Below are 22,910 nucleotides of genomic sequence, written 5' to 3'. Positions count from 1 at the left end.
TTCTTCGCTGCCTGTACAAATCGCATTATGGTGGTCATTCCGAGTTGTTTGCTAGCTGCATTCGTTCGCTGTGCAGCAATGAGGCAAAAAAGTCACTTCTGCGAATGTGTATGCGGCGCAATGCGCATGCACGGCGTACTACTACATCGAACAATGTAGTTTTACACAGGGTCTAGCGATGCTTTTCAGTCGCACTGGCAGCCGCAGAGTGATTGACATGAAGTGGGTGTTTCTGGGTGTCAACTGACCGTTTTCAGGGAGTGTTCGGAAAAACGCAGGTGTGCCAGGAAAAACGCAGGTGTGCCAGGAAAAACGCAGGTGTGCCAGGAAAAACGCAGGCGTGGCTGGGCGAACGCAGGGCGTGTTTGTGACGTCAAATCAGGAACTGAATGGTCTGAAGTGATCGCAGGCGCTGAGTAGGCTGGAAGTTACTCTGACACTGCACAAAATTATTTTGTAGCCGCTCTGCGTTACAATCGTTCGCACTTCTGCTAAGCTAAAATACACTCCCAGTGGGCGGCGGCATAGCGTGATCACGGCTGCTAAAAACTGCTAGCGAGTGATCAACTCGGAATGACCACCTATATACTTAATGGCTGCGATATTATCTAGCATAGCCCCAACGCAGAAATTTGTACTCTCAAGGACAACTTCTCTTCCAGACCCATTTGCAAAAAAGTATCAAAGGAATCTCATTTAGTTTTCTTTTTCTCTCTTTACACCAGAAACACATTTTTTGCAAATTCTATAAAACGTCTTACAAGTGGATGATTTTCTGGCCTTAAGCAACGTTGTTATCACACTGTTGGAAAAACCTAGCTGCTTTAAGTTTCTGGTTTCAACAGCCACGCCATCAGGTTCCACGATTTGGGATGAGGCTGATACACTTGCAACAAAAGGTCGGGAGCTGCTGGCAACTTCCAGGGCCTGCTTACAGACAACCGCAGGACTTACGGGAACCAACCTTGTCTCGGCCAGTATGACAAAACCGCTATGACTGCAACCTTCTCCTTCTGTATTTTCCTCAATTTTTAGAATGAGGGGAAAAGGAGGAAACACATACGCTAAGGACATAGCCCATATAGCTGAGAGCATCCACCTGAGCCGCCTGAAGTTCCCGGTATCTGGAAAAGAAAGTCGGCACTTTTCTTTTGCGAGCTGTGGCCATCAGATCCACCTGTGGCATTCCCATTTTTTCACTATCATTGCGAACACTTTGTCGTTCAGCTCCCACTCTCCTGGGAGGATAGTACGTCTGCTTAAAAAGTTTGCCATCTCGTTCTCTTTTCCAGCTATGAACACTGCCACCATACTTAACACATTTCGCTCCACCCACTCCCAACAAACGTCTTGCCTCTTCCATCATACGAATGCTTTTTGTTCCTCCTTGATGGTTTATATAGGCCACTACTGCCCTGTTGTCTGATTTTATCACCAGCTCTTTGCCACCGAGAACACTTTGAAGGCGTCGACAAGCTACGCAAACCGCTCTCATCTCCTTCACGTTTGAGTGAGCAGACTGAAAAGCCACCGGCCAGGTACCTTGAATTAGAGACTGGCTTCTGCGGTTACTACTACTTGCTGAGCCACAGCAAAAGATTTTCCTCTCTCCAGCCTTTGGGTGTTTAACCACCACTTTATGTCCGCTTTTGATTGGATAATTTTTTGTGTAAAAATTTTGCTGTTCCTGTTCTATTGAGTCAAGAAGCACCTTTGCAGACCCCTCATATGTAGCCTCAACCAAGGAATTGTGTCTAATGCCGCCGTCATGAAACCCATACCTTTCAACAGTCTCCGGACATTACCTTGGGTTTTCTTAATAGGTTGAGCAATTGTTTTACCAATTTTTCTCTTCTTACAGTAGTTAACAATACTACCATCACCTCCGTATTTATTTGAACTCCTAAATATTTTATTTGTCTTGTAGGAGTCAATTGACTCTTGTTGAGTAACCTTCCGTGTTCTTTTAGGCACTTCCACACTTCTATTGTATGTTCTTTTATTTCTAACTCTCCATTGGCCGCTACTAGTATATCGTCTACGTATAGCCAGACTATGATGCCTTTTTGTCTTAGCTTTGCAATGACTACCACTAGGATCTTTGCGAATGTCCTTGGAGAGCTGTCCAGGCCAAACGGCAAAAGTCTGAACTAGTAACTTCTTCCTAAAATATGGAGCCTGAGAAACTTTTGGTGTCCTTTGAAAATGGGAACATGAAGATACGCGTCTTTTAGATCGATGGATGTCATAAACGACCCTTGGTGCAGGTCCGGGAGAATTGACTTTATGGATTCCATCTTGAACTTTTTCGGTCTGATGAAATTGTTGAGGTGTCGTAAGTCTAGTATAGTCCTGTAGCCTCCTGAGGCTTTTTTATTACGAAAAACTTGGAATTCCATCCCAGGCTTATCTGAGAGGGTGGAATTTCTTTAACGACTTTCTTATCTATCATTGTTTGCAAACTCAACACCAGGGTCTGTTGATGTAGACGACCCTCTGGAACTGGAGAACTTACAAAATGATTTCCCAGTTGATTTATTAACTCTTACTTGTAACCACTTGCGACTACTTCCAATACCCACTTGTTTGTGGTAGAATTTTCCCATATTTCTTTGAACTTCAGCAGTCTTCCACCTACAGCCTCTGGGTCCTTTATGCTGGCATCATTGGGCAGACTGACGTTAAAAAGGTCTGTTATCTTTGCCTCTTTGGCTTTGAAAATTGGAACGAGAACCGCTCCACTGTCCACTTCTGTAACTTCTTCCTGGCCTATAAGCTCTGGAGTCTCTGTATTCTTGAGGCTGAGTTTTTGAAGGTCTATTAAAAAAAGCTGCTTTTTGACCCCTTATATTGTGGTAACCATACCAACTTGCCACCAGAGATTTTGCTAATTATTTCATCCAGTTTTTGACCAAAAAGGTAATCCACCTGAAAGGGCAATGAAAGGCAGCTTAATTTTAGATTGAATGTCAGCTGCCCAAGGTCTCAACCACAGCACCCTTCTAACTACCGCTGCAGTTGCACCAGCCCTGGCCGTTAGCCTGACTGAATCCATAGATGCATCACACATGAATTCTACAGCAAGCTGATTGTATTGCACTAATTTTAACAAATCCGCCCTCTTAATACCATCTAACATCCGTTTCCAGATTATGACACCATCCACGCAAGACTCTAGAAGTCACTGCCATCGCTGCTGCCGGTTTTAGGGATGCCCCTAATGTAGAATGCAGTTTCTTTAATCCTACTTCTATCCGCCTATCCATAGGATCTTTCACTACATTAGCATCTTCTAATGGCAGTAGTCTTTTTAAAAATCCTAGCAATTGCTGCATCAACCTTTGGGGACTCTTCCATCTTGACACCTCCTCCTGCTGCTGGAATGGGCACTTTTTTGGTTATTCTCATTCACACCGACATCCTTTTATCAGTATACTTCTACTTATCCATAATCACATCATTAAGAGCCTGAGACAAAGGAAACACTTTTCCTTTCTTTCTAGCCTCTTTAAACAACAAATCCTGTAACTAAATTTCCTGCTGTGATTCCTCAATCAAAGACCGATGAATCAACACCAACAGATTATTAACCAAGTCAGGATTAAAATCGCCTTCTGCCTGTGAAACGATAGACCCTTCCTTAGACATCGAATCATCAGATACTGCGAACATCTCATCTGCATCAGAATCCTCAGATTTGACACTCAACACTGCGCTGGTCCTTTTGGCCGAAGTTCTATTAAAATCCTCTTTGGTGACAAACGTGTCAGACAATTCCGTTCCTAACATGCTAATGAACTCAGACATCTGCGGAGAGGGCATCTGTTGCTGTGACACTTTACAGTCTTCACACACATTTCCAGTGCATTTTTCAAGCAATGCTCTATCACGAAAAGAACATATGGCTGTATGCAATTGCTTATGCTTAGCCTTGACATCCATTTTATCCTTAGTGGTCTCAGACCTAACAAAAAAAGCAATGGGGGGTCATTACGAGTTGATCGCACGCTGCCGATTTTCGCAGCGCAGCAATCAGGTTGCTACTGCGCATGCATCGCAATGCGCACGCGCGTCGTACGGGTACAACCAGCATTGTTGCTGGACAATGCTTCTAGCGACGAATCCATTCGCACGGGTGATCGCAAGGAGATTGACAGAAAGAGGGCGTTTATGGGTGTTAACTGACCGTTTCCTGGGAGTGGTAGGGAAAACGCAGGCGTGTCCAGGCGTTTGCAGGGCGGGCGTCTGACGTCAATTCCGGGACCGGACAGGCTGAAGTGATCACAAGGGCTGAGTAAGTTTAGACCTACTCTGAAACTGCAAAAAACTTTTTCGTCCTGCTCGGCTGCACCATGTGATCGCACACTTGCAAAGCGAAAACACACTGGGGCCGGAGTCTTTTTTTTCTTTTTTGTCTCCTACTCAATAGGGGAATATACCCAGAGGTGGTGCTGCTATGGGGGAGGTAAAGGAAATATTAAAATAAAGAAAGGACACTGAATGATTTAACATTTTATTATACAGCACCTTCACCTGGGGGTGGCGGCCTTTAAGCTCTTTTGCATGGCTGCCGTCTTCCCCAGGCGGCGTTCTGACACCCGTTGCCTCATGCTGGCTATTATAAGCCAGCATAAGTGGGTGGGGTGATGCCGCGGCAAGCCGTGATTGGCTGCCACAGCCATCTTGAATTTGCAAAAATGGCGCCACGGCACAATTTTTGAAAGTGGAAGCTGCCGAACTCTACATAGGTAAATTCATCCGGTCCCGCCGCCTTGCTCCCCACCACCATACTGTCCGCCAGATCTCTCTCTCTCGGAAAGACCCCACTCTTCCTCTAATATCCCTTTCTCTATTACATGAAGAAAGAAGTCTACAAAGCCCCCCCTCTCTCTCTTTCTCTGGTAAAAATCTATCTTTCCCTGTGTACAAAATACCCCTCTCTTCCTGTAACACCTCTCTCTCTCTATGTAATAAAAACCCCTCTGTCTGTAGGAAACATCCTCTTCTCTCGCTGTACTATAGACAGCTGTCTCTCCCTGTTAGGAAACACCCCTCTATAATAAAGAGACATCTCTCTCTCACACCATATAATGGCAGATGAGTAGAAAAGAATGACCACACATACTTGGGAAATCCTTTATTATGCACATAGTAGTTTACAATGTATACCTTTGTGTGTTATAGATTAATGTTATCAGATATGTGCCTTATATACCTACAGGTTTAAAAGTACAAAAATATGATTCCAAACAGAGCTACATATAGGCAGCTTAATGGCTATGTGCAGTCAGAGGTCCACCTTCTCATCCATGTGTCCATCCACCCCCTGACCTGTAATCCTACCACCAGAGGGCAGCGCAGCAGAGCACAGTGTTGTCCTCCGTGACGTCACCTGATGTCAGGCATAGTCCAGCCCTAGTGGTCAGAATTTATCACATGTGAGAAATTTCTCTGCTCATTTATTTGAATTAAAAAAAAAAAAAAAAAATCTGTTCATTGGTTCAAAATAAAATCATGATCTATACCTAGCTTGCTGTAATTCTGCTCAGGCAGCAACCTCATTCATGTATCACTTCATTTGCATAATATGTCATTGCCGCAACCTAGTCCACATACTACATATACATATATTTCCATTCAAAGGCCCAGCGCGTGCCAAAATCCTGCATTTCAATTATGTGACCCCAATGGCCCTTTTTACAGAGGTGGATGCCATTATCATGGCGACTGCGTCTTTGTACACAGTGGTACTAGGTGTTATAATAATGCCGCAGCCGCTGTATTTTGTACAGAGTCACCCACTGTCTGTTCGCAAAGACACAGCGCCATTGAACTTCTCCTCAACCCCTATGGAAGCTCAGAATGTCCATCGGAACTCCGACCAATGCGTGGTCCAAAAAGCACCGGCAAACTGCGCAATCATCAGCACTGCATCCACCTCTGAATCACAACCAATGTAACCTAAGAGCGATTAAGGGCATAGAACGGGCTTAGTCCACCACTGGCTCTCCAGTTCTTGATGAACTATAAGTCACAGCATGCCCTGCTGGGCTCTGAATTCATCAGCTGGAACACTGGAGGTTTCCTACCTCTGGTGTAAGCCAATAGAACGGCTGAACTTGGTCAGCTGACTTATTCAGAGTAACGCCTAACCTTCCAAAACCTTTTATGACCACTGAAACTTTCACCTTTATCACCACTTTCAGTTCGACTTGTGCATTCACATTATACTGAGCTCCTCACCCTGAGAGCAGGGTGAATGATTACGTAATAGTGGGCTGGATGTGAGGGGCAGATTAATGGAACCCAGATACAAATGCTGCATTGCATTACAGCAATTAGGCTACACGCACACTTCACAGTTATAACTGCAGACCTGGAGTGCAGCCGTGTAGCATGAATATTTCACTCGTGTTCAGACCAGTGTTTCCCAACTCCAGTCCTCAGGGACCCCTGAGAGTGCATGTTTTCCAGATCTCCTAGTTGGTGCACAGATGTATTTATTACTGGCTGACACCACTGATGGTGCTAATTATCTTGCTGAGGAGATCTGTAAAACATGCCCTGTTAGGGGTCTCTGAGGACTGGAGATGGGAAACGCTAGTCTAGACTGACAAGCCAAATCTGGTAGCCCTGATTCAGGGTCGTTTAAAACGTTCACAATTAGATGCATATACAGATGCGTCCTCATCCACCTAGTCTCAATACGCCATGCGGCAGGGCCGTGTAGACTAGCGACTTTTCTTTAAATTTGCGTCTTATCTGCACCGCAGACATAGCAACACACCAATTCATCTGTACCAGGAACACCGCGCGGCGACTTTAACCACACAGGAAAAAGTCTGAAATAAGTGCAACGTGGCGTATGAAGCACAACTGAACTTGGCGTGAAAAAAGGTGCAGGCGCTGCGTGGTAGCACTTCATGTATAGATTCAGACTCCTCTGCACAAGTGTCACATATCAAGGTAATCTGTGCACTCTCGTGAAACAGTACTGCCGCATCACATTGCAACTAAGACGCATATTTAAGCAAAAAAGACACATTTGGTGCGACTGCGCCAATAGCGTATGAGGACACATCTGTACACAGGATTTCTTAATGGTCGGGGAACTGACTGGATCTCCGGAATTATCATCAGAAAACGTCAATCATATATTTTCTTCCAACTCCCTATTTCGTAGCAGTCGCCCCTTGTGACCATTAGAGTAAGGGCAAACAGCATTTTAGACACATGATAGACTCTTATGGATCATGTGCAAGAACTGCTGAATAATCTAACAAGAAAAATTGCTGACACTGGACGCGCAGGTTTTCATGGTCACCAGCAGAGGGCACCATTGGTTACAGAAATATACAATCAAGTCAAACTTTACAAACTTTCTTGTTTTTTTCCTTGGAGATTATTGTAAGAAAGATATTTAATTTGGCGAGCTACTAACTAATCTCAATGATTAAAAAAAAACAACAGCGTTCTTGGGCCAAGCTCAGGCCTCTTATATAATTTTTTTTTAAAGGGAAACTTACCAACATGTCACCATGAACGTTTGATCATTATTTTTAACATAATCAATATTGACATATGTTGGTGTTAATCTAGACTATATTAATCAGAGGGGACGGAGAAGGCCATTTAATGTTCCATGTGGATCCGTCTCTCCGCTACTGGCATACAACCCTGACACTACAGTCTTACCACCTGCTGTCCCAGCCTTGCAGTAAAGGATTGAGGTTCTCTATGTACTACTCAGCTTTCTGAGTATCTGCTTCTGTTCTCCATCACCTTAAGGGTTAATCTGAGCTCCCTATAGCCAGCCGTGGGCCCTGGACATCCCTCCCAATGGTGGGTGACTGTGGGGAGTCGGATAGACAGAGGATCCCAAACACAGGGGCATTTGTACCTGGGCTCAGGGCCGATTGCTAAATGACTTTAGTCTAAATTCGCTTTTCTCCTTTAACTCAAACCATCTGTACCTCAGCCGGGTAGCGTGAGCCAGCGGTTTTGGGCTGCAGTGAGGAATGTGTGATCCCGTGGGACGGTCTGACGTGGGATACTTTGTCTATTCCACAGGAGGCCCAAGCCCTTCCTTCCCCCGACCCCCCCTGCACTGTATATGCACAGGACGGTTCGAGAGAAGGCACTAGAGGAGACTTTCAGTAAACTGCTGTCAACAGCAACTAAGTTCTGAGAATGATGGCCTAGAATTCTGGCTTCAGGGAAGCTGTTCACTATCACGCTCCCTTTTCCACTGCCAGATGAATCTAGCAGTGCAAGCGTTAACCAAACCGTGCCGCACATACCCTCCTGCAGCCAATTACACACAAGCGTCAGGCGGAGGTTGTGCAATCCTTCTATCTGCAAGCTTGAGGTTTAAGATTCCCTGGAATGTTTATCTTGTGATCTACATGTACTTAGCCTGTCAGGTTACACAGTTAGAGCCCTGAATTGAGGGCTACCACAAATAAGAGGACACTCGGTCCTCTGAGGTTGCAGAAAGGCCATATTGGTTTGTCGTATTTGTCTCCTGAGTGCTTGGCTAACAGGTCGGAAACCGCACTTCCTAATCCATGGTGGAACTGCAGGACAGGATGAGGAAGCGGCCTTATAAACAGATCGGGAAGGGGGGAAGGGGGAGTACAATGCAGCTGTGGAGACCCCACTGGCAATGCAATGGTGAACTGCAATGCTGTCCTGTCTTTAGTTCCCACAGTATATTGCTCTTTCTGTTGAAGCAGCCAACTTTTCCTATACATACGGCGGCTTCCTGTTTCCAAGAACACTCCAGTCTTATGTTAGGCTCTCCTAAGAAGAATCGAGTACGCCCATGACCCATTCTGACAATAATGCCCACAATCTGCTGCCGGTCGGCTATTTCCAAAAGTTCCGGGGCATTAGCGGAATAAAATTGTTACTCGTCATAGCAAAGTCCGAATCCGTCCTAGTTAAACCCTCCGGTAGTACACGGACGGTGGTCCTGGCACTGAAGAGACAAAGTCAGCTTTAAATGCCACATAACTGAAATGGTTAAACAAATAATTTGGTGACATCTTCTCATTAGTTGGTTTTAATCTTCCCCATACCCCCCCTTCCCCTGCGTTCCAGGTAATGCGCAGCGTTTAGGTGGTGGGAGAGGGGCCTAAGTCCTGTTACCGCTCTCGCCCCAACAGTTTGTGTGTCCCGGGAGGCAAGATCAGAAGTTGCTGAAGATTTCGTGCTTCTTGCTCCAGTCCATCTGCGGAGCGCGTTTATTGGCTCGCTTAGCCCGCGCCTTCTCCTTCGCCTCGGCTGCTGTAGGGCTGAGGCGCAGACCACTTTCTTCAAAAGGATCCGATCGGCTCAGGTCGCCTGCCTGTGTGCAATATGGAGAAGAAAAGCATTATAGAAAGTCAACAGCCTAGCCTACAGCATAAACCGCACTGAAACAATGTTCTGTTCTAGAAGCTCTGGTTTTACAGATTGGGGGCTGACATGCTAAAGCCTCTCCAAGTGGGGGGGTTTCCACATTGCTGTATCTTGAACAGACCCAACCTTGGTCATCCTATGGCAGCTAAGCCATTCTGTGCACCCATCTTCCCATCCCCCAGCTTCACAAACCAAGTTTGGATGACTACAGTGAACGGAGAAATAGAGATTGCATACAGCCAGTTTGAGGCTGGCTAGAGAAACTCCAATGGCCGTTTTCAGGACGTGCCAATTATTTGGCCAATAATGGACACTGCATAGAGTGACCATCATGTCCTAAGCTGGACTTTGGGACTGTTACCTGTGAGTCTTTATCAGGACTTTGCAGACTGCTGTGCGATGAAGACGTGGAAGAGCCTCCATTGATCTACAAGACACAAAGGTACATTGTAACTGGGCTACAGGTCACCGTGCTGGAACAGTGACCACTGAGGACATTACATATTCACTCTCCTGTCAGGGCAATACGAGGAATGACCAACCCGTCTGGACGGGAACTTCAGGACGTTTTGAGTAATTGTTGTTTAAAGTTTTCACACAGATCAGTGTTACCGGAGCAAGAGGCCTACTTAAAAGTTGTACTTGTATTTACAGATACTTATAAAGCATGAGGGGCTGCAATCACCTATACATGGCGGGTGGCCAACATAGCTTCTGTGCTATTTACCATACTAACGGTCAGACGTGGAAGACTTGGCAAAAGGATATAATCACAGCTATGCTTATTGTGAAGGAGGACACGCCACCAGCCTCCAAATCTTCAGTAATCCTCCACCTAATGGTCATATTACTGCCCCCCCCCTGTCTGTAATGCTAGGGGAGCTACGATGGATGGAGGAACCAGCTCAAACATTATAGTCATTTTAAAGTGACATAATGCCTAATCAAGTAGTTCTCCACCTCATTCCTCAAGTACCCCCAACAGGTCATGTTTTCTGGATTTCTTTAATCATACACAGGTGATTTCATCTATTTTCATGGGTTAGTAATTATCCCACCTACTTTCACAGACAGAAATCCTACACACGACTTAGTGCCAGAGTCTACTCTGCATGTGCAGGTCCACGGGAACATGGTGCTCGCACCTTGTTCCCAGGGACACCTCTACTGCACATGCGCAAAACTGGGAAAATAGCTGCAGCAGCCATTTTCCTTGTGATTTCTGCATCCAGAGCAGCCAACAGAGCAGTAAGTATAATTACATAGGTGCACGGCGCACGTGTCCCGCGGTGAGTACTCACAGAGGCACGTGGTCTCAGAAACATATGGGGTGTTTCTGGGCACTGACAGGGAGGTGGTTATTCAGACGCACGGAGACGCACCATGTGATGAGTGTGCTATGGGAGGGTCGCGGGAATGTCGCTGATCTGACTGTGCTCTCAAGCGCTCACATTGGAGGCCATACTGTGACAGCGTCTGCTCTTCGCATGGGGCTGGCGCACATTCCCATGGTGCGACCAATAGTAGCACCTAAAGACGCACCAGGCTTCTCAGTCTTTGCACATTCAGACACAAGGGTGTACACTAAGGCTTATACTAGCGTTGGCATAAAGTCCTGGACGCAACTGCGACAAATTCAGACCCAATGCCTTCTTAGAAGGTTCCCATGGAGACCGCTGAGGGTATACTAGTGCTTCCTACTGTAATTAGAGGAGGCGGGGTTAACCCCTATAGTAAGGGTGTGGCCACCTCTCTCAGGGAACTACTGGTGTTAGCACACAGGTCTGGACTGTCTCGGGTCACATTGTTTGTATAGTCCGCGGCACCTTCCAGAGACTGGTCGCTGTTTATGACTGGCTGGCGCAGTAATAACTCATAGTTAGATGATCACTAGGTAGGACTCAATTTGCTGCAAAATGTGCAATAATCAGCAGCAGCCAATCACTTGCATGTTAGTATCACATGTGGTTATAATTCATAGTTGTCTTTCATGCAAGTTACGTTTAATGAGCTATATTTTCTTCATCCTGCACATTGCAGTGTACCTATCTACAGTATATTTGCCTGTTGTTTTGCATACTGACCCGTGTCTTGGTCATTCCATTAGTCAGCAACTGGGTGATTGAACCTAGAACAAAAAGATGGCAATGTTAGAATAAAAACTAGCCACACAGATATCACGAGGGGCTTTCACTTCACTCATACAGGAATCTCACTGTAAATAGAAGGGTTTTCCCATAAGAGGCGAATGACCTCATGTAAAAGTTATGGAGCAAGTTACGCTTCGTTTGATCACGTGCAATGCTGCTTTGTAGCCTGCAGAGGTCGCTGTTGTAACTGGTGACACTGGTTTACTCTATAGTCTATAAAATAGAATATAATCTATAAAAGGGGTGCAGTATAAAACTAAACCCAGGACAGAACAGATGGTGACGTTCTAAGTTGGAGTTTACTGAAATTTGACATTAAAATATCTAACAGCCAGGGTTGGACTGGCCCACAGGGGTACAGGGGAAACCACCAGTGGGCCCACCTCCTCCTCTAGGGATCAGGTTCCAGACTGTGCACTTGAATTGTACATTATACATATTATCTATGATTGCAGTTATTAATCTGGTACATTATCATGCATGCATTGGCAATATTTACTATATATATTTATCATGGGGCCCATACCATGGTTAGCCAAGCCTCTGTGGCAGCTGGCCACACCCCTAAGCATGGGCCACTACCACTGCATTCCCCCGGTGGGCTCTTCATGCCCCTGTCCGACACTGCTAACAGCTAACGTCGCCATTGTAACATAATAGCATAGATACAGGTGGAGGTCTACCTTCTTTTACGTGAACTTCTGCAGGGGTAACTCCCAACTTCTTGAAGTATTCATCTGTCTCTGTGTCAACCACCAGTAACGACGTCTCGTTCTCCTTGGATTTTATGATGGCCACCACCTCAGAGTGCTTCATGTTTTCAACATTCTGCTTATTTACCTGTAAAGAGAGATATAGCAGTTATGAAAGGAGCACAGCACAAATATATGTCAAAAGCATAACAAGAAACATAACTCTGGAAATGGACACAGAGGAGACACAACTTTGTCGATAGCGTCTGTGGGAGTTACAACTCTGTGTGTCAGCCAGGGAGACACAACCCTGTAAATGGCTGTCTAGGAGACATCATTTTGCCAGGGCTGCCGTCCCCGGTAATGGGCCTAATTCTGAGTTGATCGCAGCATCAAATGTGTTAGCAGTTGGGCAATACCATGTGCACTGCAGGAGGGGCAGATATAACATGTGCAGAGAAAGTTAGATTTGGGTGTGGCGTGTTCAAACTGAAATCTAAATTGCAGTGTAAAAATAAAGCAGACAGTATTTACCCTGCACAGAAACAATATAACCCACCCAAATCTAACTCTCTCTGCACATGTTATATCTGCCCCCCCTGCAGTGCACATGGTTTTGCCCAATTGCTAAAAAATGTCCTGCTGCGATCAACTTGGAATTAGGCCCAATGGGAGAGGGAGTGGCCTAGTTGGGGAGGTGTGGCATCCTTACTAACAGGTTAAAAGTATACAATGTGAGATAGCAGGCACTAGTCGCTGATCAAGGGGACAAATCCAGGAAGGGAGGGAGATTTTAACCCGATAACCCTTTGTAATTACAAATTAAATTTATGTACAATTTAACAGCACTGCTTTCTTTTTATTTTGTACAACTCTGTATATGGCCACCCTGGGGAAATCGTCTCCAAGCACCGGTGACCGTGAGCCAGTTCTCCATGGTCACATGTTTACAATGCAGCTTACCCGAGTCCTTCTCAAGTAACTACTAGGGTAACTGGCCCTGGGTTATTTTTCAGAGACCCTTTTACAGCGGGCTGTGACACAGGTTATTGCGGCAGTGGAAAAGGTGTATCAGCGGCCGCCCAGGAGACATTAACTCTAAATGGTTGCTCTAAATGTCTGTAAGTGGTTGCTCAGAAGTCACCACTCTTCCCGGGGAACACAGCTCTGCATATGACTGCAGAGAGGCCTGTCATTTCATTCTTCAATGGATTTTTTTGTTGAATTATCAAACGCTAGAATAAATATCAAGACCCGTTTGCCCCTAGCACAGGCGTTGTGCATGTGATGCAGAGAAGCGCACAGGAACATAACACAATAGGTGTGTGTTGCACGTTCTCACAGTGACTACAGTTCATGGCACTGAGGGGTCTATTTACTAAGCCTTGGCTGGGGATAAAGTACATGGAGATAAAGTACCAGCCAATCAGCTCCTATCATTTTTCAAACCCAGCCTGTGACAGTGACAGGTAGTTGCTGATTGGCTGGTACTTTATCTCCATGCACTTTAACACATCCAAGGCTTAGTAAATAGACCCCTGAGTCTCATTCCTATTCTTTTTCTTAAGATCTGTCAGCCTACTGATAATAAGACGAGGCAGCAGCTGGGAACCAACAGTGGAAATAAGAAGCTGAGGGTGCTGAGGTGCCCAAGGATCCAGCCTGGTGTCTCAACCCAGACGGCGCAGGCTGGATCCTCGGGCACCTCAGCACCCTCAGCTTCTGAGATTATATGGGGCACTGACTGGTTATATACCAGCTCTAAGGATATAGGATTGCATTCAATACATGGGGGGAGGGCACACATTAAGCCATATGAGCTAGCAGTCTGTTAAACTTTCTGGTCACTGTGAGAAGAGACCTGGTCCAGGGCTTAGTACATAAGGGAAATGCGGCCAAAGGCCAAAAACTGTCTATTGGACGCATTTTTTCCCATTTAGTACATCCCGTCTTATATGTAGAATTAGGCGTACCATACTATCCCTTTACACCGGGACACTCATGATTTACACAGGTTCTTTAGCTGCTTAAAACCAGGTGGAATTCGGGCTTAAATCAACCAGCCACAGAACCTGTGTAAGGCATGGTAACTGTCTGGCACTGAAGGGTTACAGAAACTTATTTCATCTTTTTTACATTTTAATTTCAACTGTCTCTTTTCTCCGCTCCCTGCACTCTGCCCTTAGCTCCGCAATGAAAACAAACACCAGGACCTCTTTCTCCCGTTCCCTAGCAACCGCTTCCTACTTTCTCCTTGCAGAAATAATGACTTTGTTTGCTATGGGCCACACAGCTCTCCTACCCCCTAGTCCCTCTTCCCCCCTTAGCTCTCTTCTCTGTACCCGCCCACCCAGCCCTCTCACTGGATCCAATGACTTTTATCTACTCCCCAACACCAGATGGTTCCCAGATCATAATATATATATATATATATATATATATATATATATTTACACACACACACACACACACACACACACACACACACACACACACGTGGGGCATGTACAGCACAACCAGTTTCACTGCAAATTTGACATGAATGACTCATCTAGAAGTTTCCATAAGAAGTACTTATTATAGATCTGGCCATGTGTTTCCTTAAAAATGCAGGTGGATAAACAGAAATACAAATGTATTAGGATTCTACATGTGGAGATGTGGCTGTAACATGTAGGGCAGGGGTGGGGAACCTTTTTTCTACCGAGGGCCATTTGGATATTTATAAAATCCTTCGGGGGCTATACAAAAATTCTCAACTTAAAAAATTACCCTGCCCCCCAGTAGGTCTGCCCCTTAGAGGTACTGTGTGTGCACGCGCCAAAAAAATGGGTGTGGCCAGTTAAAATGGGATGTGATACACATATGCCCCCAATAGTGCAGTGCCAGATCCACAATTGCCCCCACAGTGCCAGGTATACAAATGCCCCTCACAGTGCCAGGTATACAAATGCCCCTCACAGTGCCAGGTGTACAAATGCCCCCCATAGTGCCAGGTATACAGATGCCCCTCACAGTGCCAGGTATACAAATGCCCCTCACAGTGTCAGGTGTACAAATGCCCCCCCACAGTGCCAGGTATACAGATGCCCCCACAGAGCCAGGTATACAAATGCCCCTCACAGTGCCAGGTATACAGATGCCCCCACAGTGCAAGGTATACAAATGCTCCTCCACGGTGCCAGGTATACAGATGCCCCCACAGTGCCAGGTATACAAATGCCCCCACAGTGCATACAGATGCCCCCACAGTGCCAGGTATACAGATGGCAGTGCCAGGTATACAAATGCCCCCACAGTGCCAGGTATACAGATGCCCCCACAGTGCCATGTATACAAATGCCCCCCACAGTGCCAGGTATACAGATGCCCCCACAGTGCCAGGTATACAGATGCCCCCACAGTGCATACAGATGCCCCACAGTGCCAGGTATACAGATGCCCCCACAGTGCCATGTATACAAATGCCCCCCACAGTGCCAGGTATACAGATGCCCCCACAGTGCCAGGTATACAGATGCCCCCACAGTGCATACAGATGCCCCACAGTGCCAGGTATACAGATGCCTCCACAGTGCCAGGTATACAAATGCCCCCCACAGTGCCAGGTATACAGATGCCCCCACAGTGCCAGGTATACAGATGCCCCCACAGTGCTCCCCCCCCCCCCCCCCCCGTGCTACTTACCGCTCCTTTCGGCGGGACACGGAGGAGAGCGTGGCTATGTTGGGCGGCGGCGTGTAGGACTTGAAACCAGCCGCCGGTTCGAGAGCCAATCAGAGCTCGCGGACCGCCAGCCGCGGCTCCTGATTGGCTGCCGGTCCGCGAGCTCTGATTTGGTCACGAACCGGCGGCTGGTTTCACGTGCTACACGCTGCCGCCGCGCTCTCCTCCCTGTCCTGACACTGACAGCTGAGACACGCTGCTGCCGGACTGAGCGGCGGCGTGTCTCACTGAGAGAAGCGGGTGGGCCGGAGCAAACGGCTTCGCGGGCCTTATACGACCCGCGGGCCGGAGGTTCCCCACCCCTGATGTAGGGGGATCATTTTGCCCTGTGCACACCAGGCTTCCTGTCTAACTCTGTCCCAGGAAACTGCAGGGAGCCACTCAGTGCCTGACATGAAAACCTGCACATAGGAACATAATAGCTGGAGCTCAGACAGGCTATGCCATGGAAACTTTTACACACACTATATATATATATATATATATATATATATATATACATACATACACACACACACACACACACATATATATATATATATATATATATGTTCAACCCTGTTTAGAATATGGAGGTTACACACTGATTTCCTTCCTCCTCATTTCATAAGCTGTACTGTAATATAGTCCACAGCCATCCATGCTGCTCATACAATCTATCTAGCAAAACTGTGGAAGAGAATGCTGGGATGTGTAGTTCCACAGCAGCTAGAGTGCTGCACGTTGCCTGCCCCTGCACTAGGGTACTAGGATACTCAACAGCTGATTTTTCTAACAGTGAGGTCTATTCATGAAGCAGTGATAAGAGTGGAGAAGTGAGCCTGTGGAGAAGTTGCCCATGGCAACCAATCAGCTGCTCCGTGGAATTGTATAGTATGCAAATTATAAATGTTACTTCAAAGCTGATTGGTTGCCATGGGCAACTTCTCCACTCTTATCACTGCTTCATGAATAGACCCCAGTAAGTATTTAGAGTGTGCGGGGGAAACCAGAGCACCTGGTGGGAAACGCACACAAACACGGGAGAACATACAAACTCCACGCAGGTGAAGTCTTGGCTGGGAATTGAACTTATGACCCCCAGTGCTGTGAGACAGCAATGCTGACCACCGTGCCTCCACGCTGCCCCATAATTGAATGTCATGAAACGGCCACAACTATCTGTATTCTACAAACTTTGCACAAGCTCCTCTCTCTCCAGGTAGGGTATAATCAATGGGCTGTTTCTGTACACACCTCCCCTGGGAATCCTCTCTCTCTCCTACAATGCAGTATAAAATATGCATGTGAGACTCTAGTACAGAATGTCTGTGTGGTGCTCAGTAGGGATCAGGTTCCCAAATCCCCCAGCTGGTTTGTCCACTGGTAGAGAAAAAAAGCAGAAAGAAAGAAACAAGACCACCCCCAGCTGGCACAGCACCCCCTACCACTCGCATGGCTGCGCTGCCCCCATTAATTATACAGCAGGGTAGGTCTTGCCAGGTGCACAAAGGGAAGAGATGACAGATCTACCGGGCAGAGGGCAACGAAGGTTCAGCAGACTCAGGCAACGTGGATACGGGATCAAGTGACCTATGGCACGGTGCTCAGCACATATGTAGAAGGATAACCACCTGTCAAAATTAGCACCAGGACTTGCCCACGTCAACACAGTGGGCAGTGCCAATTTCACTCTCTAATACGGCTTTATGCGTGCAGCGTTATCAGCAAAAATCCACTGAAATGTCATGTGACGTCCACTGTGTTATTAAATTACCCCATTGTGCTGTGCTGCAGAATATGGGTCTGATTAATTTATTAAGTGCCAAAGATTTGTACAGCCCATCACAATGGTGTCATAATGTGACAATGAAACACATAACGGATACAGACGTCTGTGGCAGACAGGTTCGTGGCAGATCCAAATCTTAAAGGGACAGGGTCATATTTTACTTTGTGTTCGCCTCCATTTTTCTGGGAGGAAGTACTTATTTTTAAGTGCCGGCTCGCCTGATCACCCCATGGTACTGAACTCCAGCATCCCCTATGGATGATAGCGAAATATATGTGTATATATATATATATATATATATACACACACACACACACACACATACACCTAGCCTCATTACAACATGCGATGCAAGATGTCTGATCCTGCAACGCCAAGCAGTCTTGGCGTTGCAACTTTATCGATATATGCACAATGCGATGTGACAAAACCGCTTCACGAGACTGCATTGATTGAATTATATGTGACACTTGTATACCTGTGTATGACTGAGTCTGAATCTGTATACAGAGCACAACAGAACTTTGGGGCAGATGTATTAAGCCTGGAGAAGTGATAAAGCAGTGATAAGTGCAAGGTGATAACGCACCAGCCAATCAGCTCCAATATGTACATTGACAGTTAGGAGCTGATGCGTTGTCACCTTGCACTTATCACTGTTTTATCACTTCTCTAGGCTTAATAGCTTAATACATCTGCCCTTTTGCATGAAATAAAGCCACAGCATGGTAGCACTTTACATGCAGATTCAGTCTGCAAAACCATACTGTAAAAGTAAATGGTGCCATTTGTTCAATTGCATGCTGGGTAATTACTGTCCGCTTCTGCATGTACAGCATAAAGAATGGGCAGCTTTATCTTTACACTGCAATTTATAGCTAAACTAGGACACATTAATCCATAATATATGTAAATATGTACAAACGTAATGTATATACAAGTATGACTAATCTAATAATAATTGATTTGCATATTTAATAACCATCCCAGCACAGGAAGCAATTGCTTCCTTGTAACAGCGTGTAATTAAGTCACATATATGGTAAAGGGATAAAAGGTAGAATAGATGCCCAATTTACATGAAGGGTATGCTAATGTTACAGAGAAGTATGACGGTGTATGTATGTGTGTATATATGTATATATATATATATATATATATATATTGGGATATATATATTGGGATATAATCATGATACAGTGATATTTTCATCTTTTCATCTGTTTATTCATTCAAGCCAGATAAAACAGGTTTTCCCAAGCTCTGTCCTCAAGGCACCAAACAGTCCACGTTTTAAGGATATCCATGGTTGTGCACAGGTAGCATAATCAAACTGACTGGGGTACTAACTGAGTCACCTGTGCTTAAGTATGGATATCCTTAAAACCTGGAATCTTTAGGTGCTTTGAAGAAGAGTTAGGGAAGCACTGAGATAAAATGCCCACTTAGAATTGTCTATGGGGGTGATTCTGAGTTGATCGCAGCAGGAATTTTGTTAGCAGTTGGGCAAAACCATGTGCACTGCAGGGGGGGGGGGGGGGGCAGATATAACATGTGCAGAGAGAGTTAGATTTGGGTGGGTTATTTTGTTTCTGTGCAGGGTAAATTCAGGCTGCTTTATTTTTACACTGCAATTTAGATTGCATATTGAACACACCACACCCAAATCAAACTCTCTCTGCACAAGTTAAATCTGCCTCCCCTGCACTGCAGCTGGGTTTGCCCAACGGCTAACAAATTTCCTGCTGCGATCAACTCAGAATTACCCCCTATAAAACAATGCAAGGGACTGTATTTTGCATACCTCTACCAGGCGGTCCTGCGGTCTCAGACCTGCTTTGGCTGCCGGGGAACCCGGATCCACTGAGCGGATGAACTGGCCGGGCCGGGATTTCTCGCTGTGAAGATTGAACCCGTAACCGTTGGGTCCTTTCTTTAAGTAACACAGACGGGGGCACCTCTCCTTCAGCTGTCCATTTATATCCTGCAAGATAGAGGGTGAGAGGGTTGGTTTGTGGCTGTCTGAGGTTTATGAGGCAGTCTGCACCATTTCTCCACAAAGGCAACAGAAGCCAGCATATACAGTATGTGTTTTTGTATGAATAAGCCACCAGTAAGACTCAAACGCACATTAGTAGGTCTAAATAAGAATTAATGAAAATCATACAGGGGTTTTCCAGAGTGCTGGATTTGTGAGTTCTATATATATATATATATATATATATATATGTATAACTCAAAATAAAAAAATTCAAATTGTGGGGCCGCCCGGCCGGCCAAGCGAGCATTGATCTAAGCTCCGTCCCTTCAGTGGAAATCTCCGTCCCTTCATGTGACACTTAGGAAGCCGCTGACACGCAAAAGTAGGCGGAGAAATGCGTCTGTCAAGATTTCCACTGAAGGGGCGGAGAATTAGATCAATGCTCGTTTGGCCGGCCGGCCCCACAATTTGAAACCCCAGTGCTAAGGGGATCTTGGTGAGAGTACTGATAATATTGTTTATGAACTCTGGATAAAGCTGAATGAGAGAGGAGTCAGCCGGGAGAATAAACACAAAATTGCGTGGATATATTACGGGCTAAATGCAAGTATGTCCCTTAACAATTGAAACTGATTGCTATTAGCACTATGGTTCAAGAAATATGGACTCGGTTACACAATAACTAATCCATTGGTATATAAATTGTGTGGTTACTAACAAAATCTTTCATATACATGGACTGTTATAGATCAATATCATACTAATACAGGATCCAATGGATATTAACAAGTTGTGAAAAGGACTTATTGTTATAACACTCTGGCATTTCTACTAACTGTGCTTTGGGATATGCGGATAACATAAGGATGCTTGCATGATCCGTCTAACCATTAACACTAAAAAGCAGCAGAGAAACATAATAGTCATATATTAAATATTATCCTATAAGGAGCTTTTTATTGTGTGTTCTTATTGCATGTTTTTTAAATGTATTATATGTGATGCTGGCCGGTATCATTATTGTGTTTAATGTGACAGTATTTGGGGATTAAAATCCACATTCAGATTGAATAAGCGCAATCTCATTTGTTTTTATTGTTTTTTTGTTCTATTTGTAAGGGGTTAGAACCAATTACCCTTGAGATTAGCTGCATTCAATTCTGATCAGTCACAGCCCCAGGAAATTTTGGTGTTGGAAGTTTGCTGTCCGTGATTTAACCAATTTGTATGAATGACAGTTTTTGGGTATAAGAAAAACGCAGCTCAAGGCCGCTGTAGTGATCTGAGTTGCGGGCTCAGCTGTAATTCCTGTACAAGTGAGGATAAAGGAGTTATCGGCCTAGTATAATCCTATAGTTACAGATCTGTTTGTATTCCATTTATGCTCCTTATGTTCTGTTTAAGGTCTACAAGTGTTCACTGGGCCGAGGTTCAATTAAATTCTAGCTGAGACCAACCCAGGTCAAATATCTTTACAGCTGGAGATTACCTGGTATGACATGTCATAACACAAACTTAGAGAGATAAAGAAGTACCAACCAACCAGCTCCTAACTGCCAAGTTACAGGCTGTGTTTGAAAAATGACAGGTAGGAGCTGATTGGTTGGTACTTTATCTCTCTTACAATATCATTGACCTATAGATTTTCATACATATGGCAACAATTGTAACATCTTAAAATCTAGCAGCCGCATTCCGTATATGGGCCCTCATTCCGAGTTGTTCGCTCGGTATTTTTCATCGCATCGCAGTGAAAATCCGCTTAGTACGCATGCGCAATGTTCGCACTGCGACTGCGCCAAGTAACTTTACTATGAAGATAGTATTTTTACTCACGGCTTTTTCTTCGCTCCGGCGATCGTAATGTGATTGACAGGAAATGGGTGTTACTGGGCGGAAACACGGCGTTTCAGGGGCGTGTTGCTGAAAACGCTACCGTTTCCGGAAAAAACGCAGGAGTGGCCGGGGAAACGGTGGGAGTGCCTGGGCGAACGCTGGGTGTGTTTGTGACGTCAACCAGGAACGACAAGCACTGAACTGATCGCACAGGCAGAGTAAGTCTGGAGCTACTCTGAAACTGCTAAGTAGTTAGTAATCGCAATATTGCGAATACATCGGTCGCAATTTTAAGAAGCTAAGATACACTCCCAGTAGGCGGCGGCTTAGCGTGTGTAACTCTGCTAAATTCGCCTTGCGACCGATCAACTCGGAATGAGGGCCATGGTCATGCAACACAGCCAGGAATAATATGACATCATTTCCAGGAGCACTTTATCACTGAGCCGATCACCGTGATACTCTCTCGGCAGAAGCTGGACAATACGACTCCTATCACTGCATGTCCACTCCGTTTAATTATGATAAATTCAATAAAAAAATTAAAACAATAAAAATAAAATAATAATCAATGCAATAAATATCAGCTGGCAGAGGCTAGAGAAGAAGGTAGTAAAAAAAAAAAAAGAAGTACATTTTATTGTACAATTTAGCAGTATGGACAGGCGGTGTCCAGACGGTTAGGTACTTGGGTGAGGATTAAGGCTAGGCTGCGGATGAAGACAGGGTTAGGCACTAAGGGGAGGGTCAGGCTGCAGAAGGGGATGGTTAGGCTTAGGCACTAGTGGGAGGGTTATGGCTAGGATTAGGGTTAAAAAAAAACAAAAAAAGAAAACAAAACACGTGTCAACCTTTTTTGTGTCAGTCATCTGCATGTCGACCTTTTGATCCTGTTGACCTAAGTTCATGTCGACGATTTAACAGTTGACATTTTGACTACAGCTAACCAACCCCTCTGGTGACTAACCCTAAGCCATGTTTCTATAAATTAGCTGTTGCACTTTACATTTACACGCTATGTACTACATATATGTTTATTTAAATGCAGGAAGCATGGCTGCAATCAGACTGACTGAAAGGCAACAAAATGGCTGCCACCTCTGTATCCAGGCAACCAGTACATTGTAATATTAAGATTGTGTATTATGTCTGGGTTGGGTTCTTGCTCCAAGTGTGTCTATTCAGTTGTTGGGTTTTTTACGTTACATTTACATTAGAAGGAGTAGCCTAGCATATATTTGAACGTAAAAAAAATAATTTTATTTCTAGCAGACAACTGATTTTGAATACAAAGCGGGAGACTTCTAAAACTTTGGAGAGAGATAAAGTGGAGAGAGATACAGTACCAACCA

The 22,910-nt window shown here is 45.2% G+C and overlaps 1 protein-coding gene across 1 annotated transcript in view; it reads right to left on the bottom strand.

Moving 5' to 3' along the window:
- Positions 1-5,122: 5,122 nt before the first annotated feature.
- Positions 5,123-22,910, bottom strand: part of NHERF2 (NHERF family PDZ scaffold protein 2) — a 150,360-nt gene continuing 132,572 nt past the window's right edge. The window contains exons 3-7 of the mRNA XM_063934891.1: positions 19,546-19,725; positions 12,236-12,392; positions 11,487-11,530; positions 9,764-9,829; positions 5,123-9,349 (exon numbers count right to left, since the gene is read on the bottom strand). Of these exons, the coding sequence (XP_063790961.1) occupies positions 9,191-9,349; positions 9,764-9,829; positions 11,487-11,530; positions 12,236-12,392; positions 19,546-19,725 (606 nt within the window). The 3' untranslated portion in view covers positions 5,123-9,190. The remainder of the gene's footprint in view (positions 9,350-9,763; positions 9,830-11,486; positions 11,531-12,235; positions 12,393-19,545; positions 19,726-22,910) is intronic.

Source organism: Pseudophryne corroboree, chromosome 7 (genome assembly GCF_028390025.1).
Source record: "Pseudophryne corroboree isolate aPseCor3 chromosome 7, aPseCor3.hap2, whole genome shotgun sequence".
NCBI lineage: Eukaryota > Metazoa > Chordata > Amphibia > Anura > Myobatrachidae > Pseudophryne > Pseudophryne corroboree.
This window is presented reverse-complemented; position numbering and strand designations above follow the sequence as displayed.